The sequence below is a fragment of the Aotus nancymaae genome, unplaced genomic scaffold (genome assembly GCF_030222135.1).
Source record: "Aotus nancymaae isolate 86718 unplaced genomic scaffold, 86718_ANA_hifiasm-v0.15.2.pri h1tg000040l, whole genome shotgun sequence".
Lineage (NCBI taxonomy): Eukaryota > Metazoa > Chordata > Mammalia > Primates > Aotidae > Aotus > Aotus nancymaae.
The window spans coordinates 10,000,001-10,018,214 of NW_026988454.1; the positions used below are offsets into that span (position 1 = coordinate 10,000,001).

Consider the following 18,214-nt stretch of genomic DNA (forward strand, 5'->3'; position numbering starts at 1 on the left):
ACTAGGTAAATAGCAGTTGTCTGCTTCAAAGCAGGGCTTCTCAACCTTGGCACCACTGACATTCTGGGCAAATAGTTCTTTATCACGGAGGCTGTGCTGTGCGTTGTAGGATGCAGCAGATAACAGTAACATCCCTCAGCAACTGTCTCCAGAAGTAGCCAAATGAATACTGAAGAGCAAGAGGACTTCCGGTTGAGAACTACTGTTTTAAGGACAACTGATGGGGCTACCTGTTCCCTGCAGCCTTGGACATTTGGTGGTGGCAGCCACCCATGCCCATGCTCACCGTCACCTCCTACCCAGCAGAGCAGAATGTAACTCCAGCTTGCTGATAACCTAGCATTTTTCAGTTCAGTCAATGGCTTCTCTCCAGAATTAATGGCTTCCCCTAAGCCAACCTCTTGGCCTCCCTCACCCAGCACTAGGTACCTCCTCCACTCAGAGGCAAGCCAGGTGGGAAGTTGCCCAACCTTTAAAAAATAGTACTTCAAAGAGTGGTTCTGTCAAAGCTCACATGGTTCCTGGACTGAAGCTCACACGACCTGTCATTGTCTCTCTTCAGAGTTCTGAAAATCCTAGACTGATTCACTGGATTTGGCATTTTTTTCTAAGATATGGGTCCCACCTAAAGACCTCCAAGCTTAGGAACCAAGCCATCTCGTCCCACGGGGCTTCATGATCTTCAGACAACCTTGCTTTTTGTCCTTTGAATTGCCCGTGCATTCCAAACATTCTCATTTCTGCTCTGATGAAATCTCAACTTGTTCTGGTTCTTTTCACTGTATGCTGACGGGATGTGAAAGACCATTCCTCATCTTCCAGCAGTCTAGGCTAGTGTCTATCTTTTTGGTGGCTTTATTTACTGTCATTTAAAAAATATTTTCTTACAAAAGTACCTGCTGGGTCTGGGATTTGATGTTGCCCTACTTACAAGCAAATAAGTTAGTCTGTTACTGTTTCATGTACACCGGCAGGGGGCATGAGACTCCCGGGTCAGAGACAAAGGACCTGATGAGCCATAGCGCGACAAGCAGCACGGGCTCCAGTTCTTGGCCGGCCAGTCCCTTGGTGGAACCCTGAGTGGCCAGACGGTGCCTGCCCAAACAGTGGGTTGTTAGAGGAGGACGTGGAGCTGGAAAACCGTTTTATAGCAAGCAGTAGGCAAGCCTGTGCTCCTTTCAAGACGTGACCTTGTCCCTCAAGCTGCTTGCTACACACACAGTGTGGAGGGGTGGCCTGGGTGAAGAGCAGTCACAGATCTGTGTTCTTGACACAGCAAAAAAGCCAGGCGGAGTGCAAGAGACCCACAGAAAAACATTCTCCCCAAAGGGGAAACTCATGCTTTCTACTTGCTTGCAGAAAGGGATTTAAAATCAGCCCGGGCGTGATGGCTCACGCATGTAATCCCAGCACTCCAGGAGGCAGAGGCGGACAGATCTCAAGAGATCACGACCATCCTGGCAAACATGGTGAGACACCGCCACTACTAAAAATACAAAAATCAGTTGGGTATGGTGGCATGTGCCTGTAGTCCCAGCTACTCAGGAGGCTGAGGCAGGAGAATCGCTTGAGACTGGTAGGTGGAGGCTGCAGTGAGCAGAGATTGTGCCTCTGCACTCCAGCTGGCGACAGAGCAAGACTCCATCTAAAAAAGAAAGGGGTTTAAAATTGAACAGGTTGGAAAAATTGAGTTACACAGCCTCTGTGTGTGACTCAAATTTTCCAACCTCTTCAATTTTCAATCCCTTTTTGTTTTGAGATGCACAGAGGAAAAACAGGATCCTTCTCAGCCATCACTGTTCAGTTCCACTCAGCAATCTCTCGTTTTTTACTTTGACTACTTTATAGACTGTGAGGTTGGGTGTGGTGGCTCATGCCTGTAATCCCAGCACTTTGGGAGGCTGAGGTGGGCAGATCGCCTGAGGTCAGGAGTTCAAGACCAGTTTGGCTAACGTGGTGAAACCCTGTCTCGACTAAAAATACAAAAAAAAAAAATTAGCTGTGTGTGGTGGCGTGTGCTTGTAATCCCAGTTACTTGGGAGGTTGAGGCAGAATTGCTTAAATCGGGAGGCAGAGGTTGTAGTGAACTGAGATCACGCCACTGCACTCCAGTCTGGGCCACAGAGAGAGACTGTCTCAAAAACAAATGCATACTTAAGTAGACTGTGAGCTTCTGGATTCCCAGTTGTTAGGCAGGGATCTATGGATTCCCTCAGTGAAGATGTGGACCAGAGGCGCTGGGAGAGGCTGTTGTGCACAGCCTGTCAACCCTGCCCACGGGGTGTGGGGGAAGCGCCTGCACACTGTCTCCCCGGGACTGAAGCCCACGACAGAAGTAGATCACGCTGTCTCTTCTCTATGTGAGTAAACCCAGGAGTCTAATGTCCCCTGCCAGCATCCATGGAACAGCAACAGACTAACTTATTTGCTTGTAAGCAGGGCAACGTCAAATCCCACATCCAGTAGGTACTTTTGTAAGAAAACATTTTTGAAATGACAGAATAAGAAAATGAATAAAGCTACCAAAAGAAAGAAGTAAGAAAGTGAATAAAGCCACGTTGTTCCACCCCGTGCCTCTGTGAGTCCTCTTTCTTGGTGACCCTAACACTTACAGTGGGTTGACATCCTGGAATGCTGCTCCTGGTGGGAGGCGACTGGTGTCACTTGCTTGAGGAGACGGACCTTTTCTCCCACCATGCCTTCATCTCTCCTCTCCAAATACTTAGGTTTTTTTCCCACTGTATTTGTAAGAGTTATGATTGTAAAACTATAGCTCTTCTGTAGTATCTATAGGTTGATACAAATAATTAAAAATCAAAACATCAACATGTCTAAGGACCACATGGTGCATGTAACCCCCCGAGAAGGATATATACACTATGTCGTAAACACTTTGATACTTGAAGGAGAATCTTCCAGGTATCAAACCCGTGGATTCTCGTTTTCTTTCACATTCTCTGCTTTTTCTGGCTCGCAGTTGGCTACCACCACTGTGAAGAGCCCATGCCATCTCCTTTTCCCCCATCCCTTTTTCACTTTCCTGACCCCTGCCTCATACCAGTCAAATCCGAATACCCGGGGGGCGGACACAAGGCATGAGTGTCTGCCTCTTGCACTCCCTGGTGTGTATGATATGCTTCCCGGACTACAACACTGACTTACGGAACTGAAATGATGACTTCATGTCAGAAGAAACAGGACATGGGGAAGAATTCATTACCTGGACCATTTTCAGCAGCTGGAGTAAGGAGTACTTAATAACAACAACAAAAATCACACACAAAGACCAGAAAGTGTTTTGAAAAAGTGCTTTGAGAATTTACTGTACAGTGTTTTTAAAACAATTTATTTATATGTTGGCTTCTACATGCTCTTATATTCGTGTAAAACATTTATACATATTCTTTACAATTTGTACATATATTAAATGGCTGTAGCATAAACATTGTTCTATGGGATTTTATAGAGAAAAATCAAGTGGGGAAAATTACTTAAGAAACATTAACAAAAGCCCGTGACACTGAAGAACAAGATGTTCTCATATTCATTTGATTTTCTCATCTTATTTTTGGTTTCATTTCATGTACGCTGGCCCAGACTTTCCATTTCCTGTCATTATTAGGTCAGCAAGACGAAAGCAGTGGGAGGGCACGCAGTAAGGCACGTGAGAGACGGACGCGCTCCTCCACAGGAGTGAGACGGTGTCTGCCAGTGTTCAGAGTTAGAGCTGACGCTGTGCCACGCTCCTGTTTCGCTTTAAGCCATAAGCTGAAGTGCTGGTGCTTGGAAACGTCTCATCTGAGGTTTCGGGTGTAGCTGGGAAGGGCACTGGCTTGTACTTTCTCTCTAGCGTCAGAGTCCCAGGGATTCTGCACACTGTGCAGGCGGCAACCTTTTTCAGTCCCTACACTTTTCCATCGAATGGGGAGGGCAGGGGTGCTAAACTGCCTTTTCTCTTTGCTGAAGACACCAAGTGGCCACGAGCCCAACATCCAAACCAAGCAGTGTGCCATGCCCACGGCAGTCCTCATCACAGCTGGTGAGCAGCCCAAGAGCAAGAAGGGGCCAGAGGCTCCGGGTGCAGGGCGCGCTCCCTCCCCCAGGCCCTCCTAAGCACAGCCACTCACCCGTCAGGCCAAAGCCACAGAACTCTCGAAAAAGTCCCTCAGTTCTTTGACTATATTCTTTACGGCAGAGAACACGCCTTAATGGTGATTAGGAAGGCAGTGCTGGTCCTCACAGAAGAGCGACACGTCAGAAATAATGCTGAGGACACGGGCGGCCAGGGGGACGTGCTCATCTGCCAGGCTGCGGGGTCCCCCTGCAGGGACATGGGACGGCCCACCTGCCATGCACCGTGAAGGCGCTAGCAGCCCCGGCCCCTGCATCCTTCCTCATGAAGTGTATGCACTTGGGCCGTGGCTGTGGCAGTGAAAGGCATGCAGACTCCCTCAGTGAGAGGAACCCAGAGGACTGAGGAGTTATAAAAATAGACAAACGTATATAGATTTTTATTCTGGCATATTTCATATTTTTAAGAAAGTAATTAGTAATTATCTGATACTGGGTAAGAACTGGAAGATTGTGGGAGACGTATAAATTATGACTCTATGTAAAATATCAGTGGGGAGAAACCCCTTTAGATGGAAAATTCTGGTAACTTTTAAGTACTTTCTAAAAATAGGGACAATTGCCACTGGTTTAAATAATGGATGTGGAAATGAACAAAAGACCATCCCTAAACAGCTGATGCATTTAGGCTGGTTAATGAAATAAATGCATTTTTTTGCAACTCTGTTTCTTTTTGGTTTTGTTGCCTTTTTTTCTGAATAATAGGGGAAAAGTTTTGAATTGCATTGCCCCAAGTCAGGAGGAAGCGCTCGGCGTTCTCTGCAAGCCCCGCTGGGTCCTACATCACCGGGAAGCGGCTGAGGGCCTGCCTCAGCTTTTCTGCAATCTGACAAGAAAGCAAAACAAAACCACACTGAGATAGCACTCCGGTTATGGCCTCGCAGGGTTCTACTATTCACAACTCTAACAATTTCAACATTACACACGTTCCAGTTCTTTAACTCGTCTTTTTGGCACCAGCCCCACCCTGCATTGCTGCCGGAGAGACCTTAATCCCAAAAGGCGCTGGCGGCGCTGGGGCCCAAGCTGGCCCTGGAGGTCCCTTCCCGCCAGGAGGCATCTGTGCGTGCTCCCACATCTGCCCTAGTGGCGCTTCCAGATCACCTGCTTTTCCTCAGATGAGCCGGGGGCACAGGCCTTCATGCTTGCCTAGAGCCCCCTCCTTTCCTGGAGGAGTATAAGCTTCCAGACTCCCCTGAAGGCTGTGTTGCCCTGGCCACACCTGCTCTGTCACTGCAAATTGTGCAAACAGCACGAGCCTACCTGTGACGCTAACAAGGTTATGTGCTGGGCCTCCTGCTCCTGGAGGGCATGGCTGTCTCATCCATCCCAGGACACTAAGCATCTGGAGTGAGGGCTTGGTACATAAGAAACGCTCAACACATGTCCACCCACGAACACATGCACATTTTAATAACTTAAGGGTTACTTTGCCATAGAGCATTAGATCTAAAACCTGGCAATGTTCTATCAGCCACTTACGTTTATGCAAAGACAGTGATGAAATACATGGTTTTCGATTCTGAATGACAATGTCATAAATAACAATGCTATACTTGGATTTGAAAATCAATAAATCAACATTTTCAAAATTCTGAGAGTTGCCCTTGCATTACTTTCTCACACAAATACACTCTGCTCTATTCTAATACACAATGAAAGACACACAACGGCACCAACGGATGGGAAAGTGTGCATTCAAAGAGCACTGGCCCCATGTCCTGTAAGGGAGGACAGGGCTTAGGCGACCTCCTCCTAAAAGTTAGTCACCCAAACCAACTGTCCAAGACACAATTCACAAATACGCATTAGGTACATCCAGCACAGCTCCCCTTGAAGAACTGACTGCTGGAAACAGGAGTTTTCAGCAGCGTCCAGCTCGCAGAGGCCACCAGCATGGCTGTGAGTAGAATGCTGGCTCACCACTCCCCTTGAACGTGGAGGCTTAGATCTCATGGCCAGAGGAGAGCTGGGTAGGCAGCTAGCAGCCAGCAGAGGCTGGATTTTCCATTACAGACCTTACCTGCAGGTGCCTAGGTGAACATGCTACTGGATCTTTGTTTTCTATATACTCTGGTAAACAACAAAATTACTAGGCAGAGGTAAGAAAATCTAAGTTTTCATTATTGCTTTGTGAATAGAACCATTCCTGGTCTTGCTTCTTTTGTTTTCTCTCTGTGATTTCCATGGTGCACTGTGAAAACCTCATTCACAAAAAGCAAAGGCTGCCTTTGGTTTCCTGCGTGGTGCCAGGCTCCTGTTCCAGCTGCCGCCGCAGCCCCAGGGACAGCTGGGTGACCTCATCTCATTCAGCACCGTTCCTGGCGCACAGAGGCACAGAGAGGCTGTGACAGAGGGGAAGGGGCCGCACAATAAGGAACTTCCTGGGGCCTCGCAACTAGCATCCAAGACCCCTTCTTCAGAAGCAAACCTTTAACCCAGTGTTCTCCAAAAAGCAAAGGGCGGATGGAATTAGGAGATTAAAAAACAAATCCTGTCCAAAATTCAGGCTCCTTTACTATTTAGGATTAAAGACTACAAACAAATTAACTTTACATGGTCAAAGTGGTTTACCAGGAACCCTCTCCTGGAGCACATGCAAAAGGCACGCGGACGCCCACTCACCGTTTCGTAAAACTGCACTTGCTGCTCCAGGTACAGGCGGATGACGCTGTTGTAATCATAGATCCGGTTACTGTGAAAGTGATTCATCTCAGCTACAACCAAAACCAAAACACCAATCAGTTTTCCCTCCAAGTTTTCAAATGACAACACCTGGTTTCTCTGCTCGGTTACAGTTAATCATCAACCTGACCTAATCTGGCTGCTGCAGTATAGTGCCAGTTCTAGGCAAATCACTTTATAAAGAGGCTAGAAAAACACGTTGCGCTGGGCGCAGTGGCTCACATCTGTAATCTCAGCACTTTCGGAGGCCAAGGTGAATGGATCACCTGAGGTCAGGAGTTCAAGACCAGCTTGGCCAACATGGCAAAACCCCATCTCTACTAAAAATACAAAAATTAGCTGGCTGTGGTGGCAGGCACTTGTAATCCCAGCTACTTGGGAGGCTGAGGCAGAAGAATCGCTTAAACCTGGGAGATGGAGGTTGCAGTGAGCCAAGATGGCACCACTGCACTCCAGCCTGGGTGACAGAGTGAGACTGTCTCAAACAAAGCAAAACGAAATGTTGAACAGTTAATGACAAACATTACTTTCCAGTAAATAAATGACTTTCACTGACTTGCATATTAAATACTATAAAATGCAATATAGATAAATCACCCAAATGTGGACTATTACTCTAACAGAATCAATCCAATAGAAAACACTGTCATATTCACTACAGATGACCGCAGGTCAAAGCCTCCAGTGTGTCTGCGCTGGACCTAGCAAGGCATCTGGGGGCCCTGCCCCGCCCCCTCCTGTGCAGCAACTGCTTCAGCAGGTGTCTGGTGAAAGGCTGGGCAGCGTGTGGGACAGTGGGCGGCCCTTCTTCAGTATGGGGAACTTTGTTGCCCCTGAGCACCAGCAACGCTGTCAGAACTCAACCTCTCACTGGGCAGGAGGATTGGATGCTGAAGGATAACCTTCTTCATCTTTGCTGAATACATAGATTCCTTATTTGTCTGTTCCCCTCTGCCCAACACTGGAAGAGTCTTTGTCATCAGAAGGCCTCATCACCTCCCTTAGATGCCTCCCACGCCATCTTCTCCCAAACACTCCAGGCCTAGAAAGCCAGCGTCTGCACAGATTCCCACGACATGCAAACTGCTCTACCTTTTACATTCAGTGATTTGAAGTTGTACAAAGCTTTGTATTTATCAATTTGATAACCTCAAACACAAGTTCAAAACCAAATTCCCCATTTCAAACCCTTCAAAACCCAAAACTTCGATCAGGCTTCTTGTTTCTGCTGCTGTGGCCTTGGCTCTGGACATTCCCTCATCCTTCTCTTTCTCCCATGAATGCCCCAGTCTTGAAAGCTGTTCCTTGGAAAAGCCTGTGAATGTGCTTCATTCTCTTCTCCTCAGGACCACAACTGTAGGTCCTCAAAGCTCAGACTGCACTAGCGATGGTCTTCTGGCCGGGCTCTGGGACAGTGTCTGCACCCTTCAATCCCCCTCCATACCTATCAAATCCTTCTCCCTTGAGGATTGATTTTTTTCTCTCCCGTAAAAACCTTTTAATGGCTTCTTAAAGCCCATATCAAGTCTAGAGCTTTCAAGTTCTTTCAACAATCAAAATTTACTTCCCAATAACCTCTAAGTATGTTTTACTCTTTCATGCCCATGACACAATCTAGCACCACGATTTTGTGGCTTTTGTTCCCACCAGAACACCCTCTCCATTCTCCTCTGCCCACGTCAGTGCCATCCACCTGTCCACCAACAGGAAAAATCCATTTGCTGCTCCCATCTGCTCAAAAACACTCAAACCTATACACATTAATGTCTTTTCTTTTAAAAACACAAAAAACCTGCCTAAAATGACACATCCAGACCCCTTCACATTCCACGATTCCAAGGCATGCAGGTGACAGACTGCTAAAAGCTGAGCTCTGGCATTTAATAGAGCATGATGACATTACGGATTACAAAAGGAATCTTCCACGTCTCTGAGAAATAATAAAATGTGCAGTTTTAATCAAGCTGTCATCCATAGCTACATAAGGTAGACAGGTGAAAAACTGAATAAATATCACAGATTTTCATCAACACTGGGATCCTGTAAACAAGGGGCTTGTTTAACTGTTGCTTACATCTGGATTTCTCTCTAGCAAGGGAAACTTTGCTGGGGGAAAAATTCTCCACCAGCACCTCATAAGGACGCTTTAATCTCACCTTGCAACGCGTAAGACATGGTGCTGACTCTCTTCACCATGTTCTGTTTGTCTTGTGGGGTGATTTTACTTGTTGCAACTAGTTTGTCACTTTCTTTCACTTTTTCTAATGCTCCCTGTGAAATATAAAATGCAACAGTATTAATAAAGCTAAAATGATTAGTCATTAGTTTAAAATATAACAATGCTAATACAGTCTGTAACTGATTTGCTACTGAACAGGAAATATTTCCACAAAATGAGAAGAAAGGAAAGCATCTAATTTAACTTCCTTCAAGTCCCTCGGAAGCAAAATGGTTGCTATTCTGGAAAAATGTATCTAAGCTAAAATGAAAAGTTTTAAGCTACAACCAAAGAGAAGACCAAACAGCACACCATCTCTGTAATATTCAGAAGCCGGTGCCATTTGAAGAGCAGCACATCATGGCAATCAGGCACTAGCAAGTTTCGAAAGTCATCTGGCTAGGCACAGGGTAGTGTGTGCACACAGGCAGTACTCCATCTCTTCTTTTATACACAGAATATTTTATAAGCTAGTGCTTAATTGCGCTGATTGTAAGTCAGGGCTTTACTTCGATTTTTGTAAGAGGCACTGAATCAATGTAAAGACTTAGATGGAAGTGGTGGGAAACGCTGCCAAACATTTCCCACTCCAGTATCATCATGCTGCTCATTACTTAGGGCTGTCTGGAAAGAAAAGCTCTATACTCATGCATACATTAGGCTCCAGGCCTACAACTCTGATGCTGCTGGCATCCATTTCTACAACAAGCTCACTGTTCTGAGTTTTATATTAAGTTATCTGAAGTTGTACAAACCTAATTTACCTATGCAACCCCTTCACGATTATTTCAGTTATAAAGCAGAATGCTAAAATGGCCACATGCCAGGACTGTTAAGACCACAGACCAGCCCTTGGCAGAGATTTTCCTAACAAATACAAGTACATTGCAACATACTAGACTACTATGGTTGACATAAAATATTCACAACTCATGCCTGAGGTGATGTACAGATTTTTAAAAACGGAGAGAAAACCACAATTAATATGTGAAGACACTCCAAACCAATTTTAAATGTCAGTTACAAAACCTGAATTATCTATTGTTTCCTTTTTAGTAATAAAGCTATAAAACCTATACTGACGACTGCACACACAAGCCTGCTTCACCTGGTGGTGTATTCTTTAAAAGTCTATGATCAGGTTACCTTGTGAGTGCCAATGATGTCAGGGAAGCAGCCAAGAAAACCTTTATACTCGTGATTACATTCCATCAGGAAATGGAGATCTTTCTTTGGCTGTAACAAGATACAAGTTGGTTGTTACTGGCAGAGAAATTCAGAAAATCCAGGAATAGGTAACTATTATATCCAAAGACTATAAATCCTGCATGTGCTACACTAAATTACTGAGTGTGAAGCATTCACATTACTTTTTCTAAAAGGAAGTAACTCCAAAGACTGCCATACTTTGAATCATATGTTGTAAAGAAAACAACAAAACATATAATTTTTAAGTTGGTTTGTAAAATTATTTTGACATGGCCCAAAATATACCACCACAAAGGAAAAAAGTTCATCTAATACTGTATGTTTACATACAAGCAAATGAGCTGCTGTAGTTCAACTTCCAAATATAAGCAGAGAATATAAAAATATTATTAAAACACCTAGTAATCATTTTAAATTTTTCCATTTTTTCTGAATTAATTTTAGTAGCTATGTTACTCACATTTCTAAAATGAATGCTTTTTTAGAAGTATCAGCAAAGTAGCCCATAACCACATTAGTGTGTGTACACATCTGTGCAACCACAAACATAGTTTTAAGTCATCTGAAGAAAACGTTTTTTAATTAAGGGATTGGAAAATTAACTGATTCTTCCCCTGAAAAAACCCTGAAATTGGGCTACTGAAGACTCCAATAAAAGCTAAAGCTATGTGGCTATGACAAGGACCTGCCCTGTCCTGGGGACTGTAGCCAGTGCTTTTTATTTATGAGCTCTTAAATCTTGAGAACCATACAGGGTAGGCACCACCACTGCAGATGAACAGATGAGGAAACCATGGCACAGAGAGGCTAAGCAACGGTCCATATAGACCTGAGCCAGCGTTCTTTCCTGTTCATTAGAATCCACTGATGGCTAAGAACAGATTGCAGGAATCAATAGTGGACTGTATTCATTTATATTTCTTTTTCTTTTGAGATAGAGTCTCACTCTGTCACCCAGGCTGGAGTGCAGTGGTGTGATCACGGCTCACTGTAGCCTTGACTTCCTGGGCCCAAGTGATCTTCCTACCTCAGCCTCCCAAGTAGCTGGAACCACAGGTGTACACCACTACACCTGGCTAATTTTTAGGGGTTCCCTGTGTTGCCCAGGCTGGTCTCAAACTCCTGGACTCAAGTGATTCACCCGCCTTGGCCTCCCAAACTGTCAGATTACAGGTGTGAGCCACTGTGCCTGGCCTATTTAGATTTCTTGATGACAAATTTATCCATCCACTTTGACTTAACCTAAGAAACCATTATTAAATACAATTAACAAAGATACACAGAAACAGAAAAGAAGAGGGTACTTATTTGGGAAGTTTGTCATAAGATAGATTTTAAATTAAATATGTGGACTCGACAGCATAAAATCTTAATTGGAATTGTGTGATTATGTTAGTACCTGTTCTGCCACAAGACTGGCAATTTCTTCATAAGTCTTTCCTGCTTCTGTTATTGCATCGTTGAGATCTGTTTCACCTGAAAATGATCAGTTTTATCAGTGGTTACAAGTTACATACATTTTCTTTTCACTTATTAAAAATTTTATTATAGATTTTATTGGTAAATCTTGTTGTTGAAACTTTCAAACATTTTCAAAACTAGTGGGAATAGAATGAATGCCCATCACCCGCCATCTGCCTTCCCCACTGGCAGTGCTCACCAGCCTTTGTTTATCCACACCCGACACCCTTTTACTGGACATCAGCATCTCATCCATAAATCCTGCCTAATAGTTGAGGACTCTAAAACATAAGGCAGTACCATTATGACACCTAAGACGAGACCGTCACTCGGCTATAATGAGGCCTCTCAGGGCAAGCTGGCTGCCTAAATCAGGCTGTAAAGGTCCACAAAGCACAGAACTGATGTGTTTCTTACATCTGTGGATTCTTCTCCCTCATCCCCTTTTTTCCCTTCACATTTTTTTTTGTGGGGTGCTGTACTCAACACTAAGTGCAGCAGCCTAGCCAATTTACACACCAATAACCAGGGTGTTTCACTGAGGAGGGAGTTATCATCCACAGGATCCTAAGCAGCTGACAGGTCTGGAAAAGGCTCTAAAGGCCAACTGAATGAATGAATAAAGACACACCTTGATAGCCGCTAGAACTGAACACCGTGGCTAAACTCTGCAAGGCCTTTCCTATCTTCTGATATTCCTTCGGTAATGCTGAAAGAGAAAATGTAATAAACCATTAGTCTTCTGAGCAAACTGAAATGGGATTAAACTGTTTCCTAAAAGTGATTACGTTATAGAAACGTTTGAAGTGATTCAAAATAGTCTATATTCCTTCATAAAATATTGTTGCAAAAGTGATTGTTTTTCAATGAATGATTTTTTGGATTATTTTTAATTGATCATTCAATTAATGGTAGATGCCATTATTACTGACAATGACTTCTACATTCTCACGCACCGAATGAGATGTAAGTAAAATGGAAGCACCTTTGGGTGGTTTCTAGTTTACAAAGTACTTTCAGCAAGACTGTGCTTGATCACCACGACAGCCCCTCTACCAGATGCAGAAATACCATCCTCATGCTGAGGATTAGGAAAACAAGGCTCACATAACTGACTTGCCCAAGGTCACATGGCTAATAAATGGTGGACGTGGACTTGCAATTCCAAATACGTAGCCTTTCCCACTCTGTTACGGATGCATAAATGACCATTTGCAAACCATAACCACCAAAGACTGAAACCAACAAGGTGTGGAGAAAAATACAACAGTCAAACTTTGCAAGACCAGAGAAGAGGGGTCTGAGTTTTCTCATCTGTATGAGATGATTTCACTAAATGACCTATAAGGTTTCTTTTTAAGGTGCTAAAATTCTAGCATCACTTTGGAGAATTCCCAAGAGTCTCTGCACCTGAGGCTACTTTCTTTGCATTTGTACAGAGTCCCCTTAAATGTAGCCTTTCAAAAGAAACCATTATTTGCATTTAAAGACTCATTGCAGTTTTAAAGGAGAAAAATTAAACTTAATGTTTCTTTAAAAAATATTTTGGCCAGAGACATATGAAGTAAGTTCTATAAACTGCAGTTATCAGGAAATATGAATCCAAATTACATAAGCTTAATAAAATTCTATCAGTTAATTTAATAAATTGTCCACCCTGCAGTACCTGTTTTTGCCTCTCTACCTGAGGCTGAAGACACCTGGCATGTGGTTCACCATGCAGAGTGTGTGCTAGAGTTTTCATTTTACACATTAGGAATTTTAAAGAGCTATTTTGAGAAAGAGAAGGAGATATGCCTGAGTCAAATCCTAAACAAAGCGCCTCAATCCCTTTCTCCATCCCACAAAAGAGTAGCCTGAAGCCAGGATTTTCTTTCTACATTTAGCCTTGTGGATTACATATGACATAGAGTTGATCAGATATTAGACATAAGGGATTTAATTCTTTAAAAGATACCATAATTCCAAATTTTTGTGATATCCTTAAAAAATGGGGTTGTAAAATTTGCACTCAGGAAAAATGGCTTTCAAAGAGCATACAGATTTAAATGATGTGTTATGATGGTCTTGTAAGAGTTTACAGTCAAAATTAATTCACTGCCTTTAAAACAGAATTCCTTCATTCTTACTTTACAGGATCGGTCCCCAACCTTTCTGGCAACAGGGACTGGTTTCATGGAAGACACTTTTCCACAGGCAGACAGCAGGCTGGGGGGATGGTTTGGGGATGAAACTGTTCCACCTCAGATCATCCGGCATTAGATTCTCATAAGGGCTCACAAACTAGATCCCTTGCATGTGCGGCCCATTATAGGGTGTGAACTCCTCTGAGAATCTAATGCCACCGCTGATCTGACAGGAGGCAGAGCTCAGGCGGTAATGCCTATAAATAGAGATGAAGCTTCACTTGCCTCCTGCTGTGCAGTCATGGTCCATGTACCAGTCCATGGCCTGGGGATTGGGGACCTCTGCTTTACAGAACAATGTCAACTTTGCTTTTCGTTCATGAGTCATCCTCTGTGACCTGTCTTGACACAGGTTTTGTTTTCTAGATGCTGTATTTGTATACATTATTTTCTCAGGGCTAATTCTATGTATTTAGGATACAGCATCATGTTTCCTTGCTATGGGAAAGAAACAACTGTTATTCCTGGTGTCTGCATCTCAAGCACAAACAGCTGGTATGCTACAAGTTTTGTTGGAATAAGATAATATGTGGATGGCAAAGTGCCACTGGTACTGGTATTGCTGCTGGTAGAAGAAGAGGTAGAGTAGCATTGGCCAATGGTTGAGGTAAGGCAGGGTCTGGAAAACTTCCTCTGCAAAGTGCCAGATAGTAAACGTTTTAGGCTTTATAGAGCCACAAATTTCTGTTGAAACTACTCAACTCTACCATTATGACACAAATGTAGCCAAAGACAATATATAAATAAATGGGTATGGGTGTGTTCCAATAAAACTTTATTTACAAAATAGGTGGCAAGCCAGATTTGGCCCTCAGACTATAGTTTGCTGACTCCTGACGTAAGGCTTTGGATTTTCAGATCCGGATTGAATAAATAGTAATATTGCCATTGTCTTTCCTGTGCTATCTTACTAATTCATCTACGAGTCATTCCACATGTAGTTTCCTGCTCTTTAAAATTATTATTGGATTTCAAATTCTGACTGTTTTCCTTTAGTATAAAAACCCCCACCTTAAAAAAAAATTAACAGGCCGGGCGCGGTGGCTCACGCCTGTAATCCCAGCACTTTGGGAGGCCGAGGCGGGTGGATCACGAGGTCAAGAGATCGAGACCATCCTGGTCAACATGGTGAAACCCCGTCTCTACTAATACAAAAAAAAAAATTAGCTGGGCATGGTGGCGCGTGCCTGTAATCCCAGCTACTCAGGAGGCTGAGGCAGGAGAATTGCCTGAACCCAGGAGGCGGAGGTTGCAGTGAGCCGAGATTGCGCCATTGCACTCCAGCCTGGGTAACAAGAGCGAAACTCCGTCTCAAAAAAAAAAAAAAAAAAAAAAAAATTAACAGATCCTTTTCCTCTGCTGAGCATCAAAGGGCTGATATATATTACTCGTAATTCAAAATATAAGCCATTTAAATTTTTTTAAATGGAATATAACCAATATTTCTGTACAGCGTTAGGAGGTGAAGGCCAGTAAATTCTTAGTGATAGATTAGAAGTCCCTTTTCTCCAGAGGTTGAGACATAGCAATATGGGCAGACCAGACAGAAAGAAGAGAAAAGTCCTAGTACTCTATGGTAGTCAAAGACATCTGTGTGTTCAACAGCAGTGCGATCCCAGCATTTCAGGGCCTGACAAGTCATTCTGCAGCCTCTGAGCCTGAGGGGGTAACAAGGCAGCAGCCCGTGACTGTTCTTCTATCCTGGGCCACATGTGTGGCGACCAAGCTGCATAGTTCTGGGGAATACAGGAAAAACGTTCAGCAGAACCGCAGCCTACACACAAAGGAAAAAGAGGGAGGCAGGAAGCTCTCAGGGACACGGCAGAGTGGGCAGAAAGCTGGAACTCATAGTGACACTCACCCTCCCCTTGGCAGTGCTTCTGCTCTGACATATTTTCTATGACTAACTTACTTTTTTTTTTCCTAAAAATTATGGCTTTAGTCAAATATACAACATCTTACCAAATGAAGATTAAAAATAAAATGAGACTAAGAATAATGACAAGCACTCTCAAAACAGGCAAAAATGATTAAATTTCCAAAGATTATAAAGCCCTAAATTACTGGACCTAATTAAGTGAACATGGTGTTCCTTATGAGATTTCTTAACCTGGCTTTGTTAGTCAATTTTTTGTGGTTTAACTTGGGTGAAGTGAGGTTAAGCAGTCACAGGAGGGACATTACTGCCATCCAACAAATACATTTCTGTTCAAGGCATCAGGTTCCCCTCTATGATCAGGGACATAAAACTGAGCCTGCATCACCACCTACAAGCCCAGTCGGTTGTGAGGAGTGGACTTACGCCCCGTGCACCGTTTCCAGTGCTCCTGCCCCACGGTCAGCAGCTCCTTCACGCCATCATCCATGGCCTTGGTGAACTTCCCGACGGCCTCGCACTTCTGCTCTCTGTGGGTAAAGGCAGCCATCAGTCACATGAGCAGGAGAAACAGCACTGCTGTCGATCGGGGACATGTAGGCCAAACATAACCACAGACACTTGTTTTCCTGCATGGTAACAACTCCCCTGGCACTAAGTTAGCCTTAAATACAGGCTTGATGCAGACATTTGAAGAACTACTTAAAAAGCAGTTATTATTTTAACTTTGCTTCCTTTCTTCTTCAATTCTTTGTGAATTTGAATTATAATTATTCTAAAGTAAATAAAATAATAACTTCTTGAATATCTCATTTAGTAAAATTCCAATCACTAGAAGGACCATCAAATCTATAAAAGAATAACGGGGGTTGCTAATGCCAGCTGGTCATTCATTCCAAGTACTCCATGAAATAGACAATAACCTGGATGCATAATCAGCTAAGTGACCCTAAAGGTACCAGTTCTTTATAAGGATGTCAAAGTGTATTTACCAATCTGAAAAGATCACAATATACTGTTAGATGAAAAAAGCAGATTATAAAACAAAATGGATAGTGTGAGGTCATTTTTGTTTAAAAAATCTTTCCTATAATTGTGTACAGAGGAGGACTTGGGAGACTATACACTAACATATTAACACTGATTTTCTCTCTGGGTGGTTGAAGGGTTGTTTATGTGTGTGTGTGTTTCTTGTCTACACTTTTGGTAACACATATGCAATAATTTAATGATAAAAAAGCTTAAAATTAAAAAACACAAATTTCTTTTAAGTCCTTAATAGAAAAGGAACTACTCCAAAGTTTCAACTGAGCCTGTATTTAAAAACTAAATATTTAAAATCAATAGATTAAGAAAAAAAACCATACAGAAAAAACAGGTTAAAGACTGCCTCCTCAAGGCCATGTTCGAAGAGATTTACTGTTTGAATACTGTGTGGGTTTTAGGTGGTTCCGTGCTGCTTGGTTTCATCACACTATTGGAAACAGCTACTCAACACCGTCAACTACAAAGTCACTGGCTTCAAGGTAAAAGAAAGAAGTTTAATCTGATGTTATGGTTAGAAAGACAGTACTTCTATGTACAAACGATATTTCCCTTGTCATTGGACTACAAATCCCGCTCATTTCATAAAACTCTAGTCTGACAATTTGAGTTTCAGCTGCAGCTATCCTGGCTGAGGCCTGAAAGCCAAAGGAGGAGGTTGCGGATTGAGAAAAAGGAAAACCTGGCAGCGCCTCTCACATTTCTACTAAGTCCAAGTCAGGTGCCTCTGGTTCCATGGTGGAAAATATCATGACTCCTGCCAGCTCATCTCTCTCGGCCTTCCTCTTTCCAGTTTTCCATTCCTGTAAATGAGAATGTGGTAAGGTTTAAGTGGAGAGCACAGTCAAACTGGTCTCCAAAATTCCCAAACAGGACCAGTTCACTGATCAACTTTGTCTTTCTAATTTTCAGGAAGCAGCTCCCACTCTATCTCCCTCTGCACCATGGGCTAAATACCTTTATAGCCCAAATGTCATCTCAGGGCATGAACAGTGTCATGCCACAGAACGGCCCTTGTGGGACCAAGTCTTTTGAGAATGAACTGATTCAGTTGTGTTCCCTTTCCAGTGGCTACCTACATAAACACGGCAAACAGAAACACCCCATACTTTTGTTTTTTTTTTTTCCTGAGAAAGAGTCTCACTTTGCCCTCTAGGCTGGAGTGCAGTGGTGTGATCTCAGCTTACTGTACCCTTGAACTCCCAGGTTCAAGTGATCCTCCCACCTCAGACCCCCAAGTAGCTGGGCCTTTAGGCACACGCCCCCATGCCTGGTTAATTTTTGTATTTTTTGTAGAGATGGGGTTTTGCCATGTTAGCCAGGCTGGTCGGGAGCTACTGGGCTCAAGCAATCTGCTCACCTTGGCCTCCCAAAGTGCTGGGATTCCAGGCATAAGCCACTGCG

At 43.5% G+C, this 18,214-nt stretch overlaps 1 protein-coding gene across 2 annotated transcripts in view; it reads right to left on the reverse strand.

Moving 5' to 3' along the window:
* Positions 1–3,294: 3,294 nt before the first annotated feature.
* SNX9 (sorting nexin 9) overlaps positions 3,295–18,214 on the reverse strand; it is a 116,072-nt gene continuing 101,152 nt past the window's right edge. For both annotated transcript variants that reach the window (XM_021670141.2, XM_064360513.1), the window contains exons 11-18: positions 17,510–17,613; positions 16,193–16,296; positions 12,336–12,413; positions 11,643–11,719; positions 10,181–10,270; positions 8,973–9,087; positions 6,757–6,848; positions 3,295–4,957 (exon numbers count right to left, since the gene is read on the reverse strand). In XM_021670141.2, coding sequence (XP_021525816.1) covers positions 4,910–4,957; positions 6,757–6,848; positions 8,973–9,087; positions 10,181–10,270; positions 11,643–11,719; positions 12,336–12,413; positions 16,193–16,296; positions 17,510–17,613 — 708 coding nt within the window. In that variant the 3' untranslated portion in view covers positions 3,295–4,909. The remainder of the gene's footprint in view (positions 4,958–6,756; positions 6,849–8,972; positions 9,088–10,180; positions 10,271–11,642; positions 11,720–12,335; positions 12,414–16,192; positions 16,297–17,509; positions 17,614–18,214) is intronic.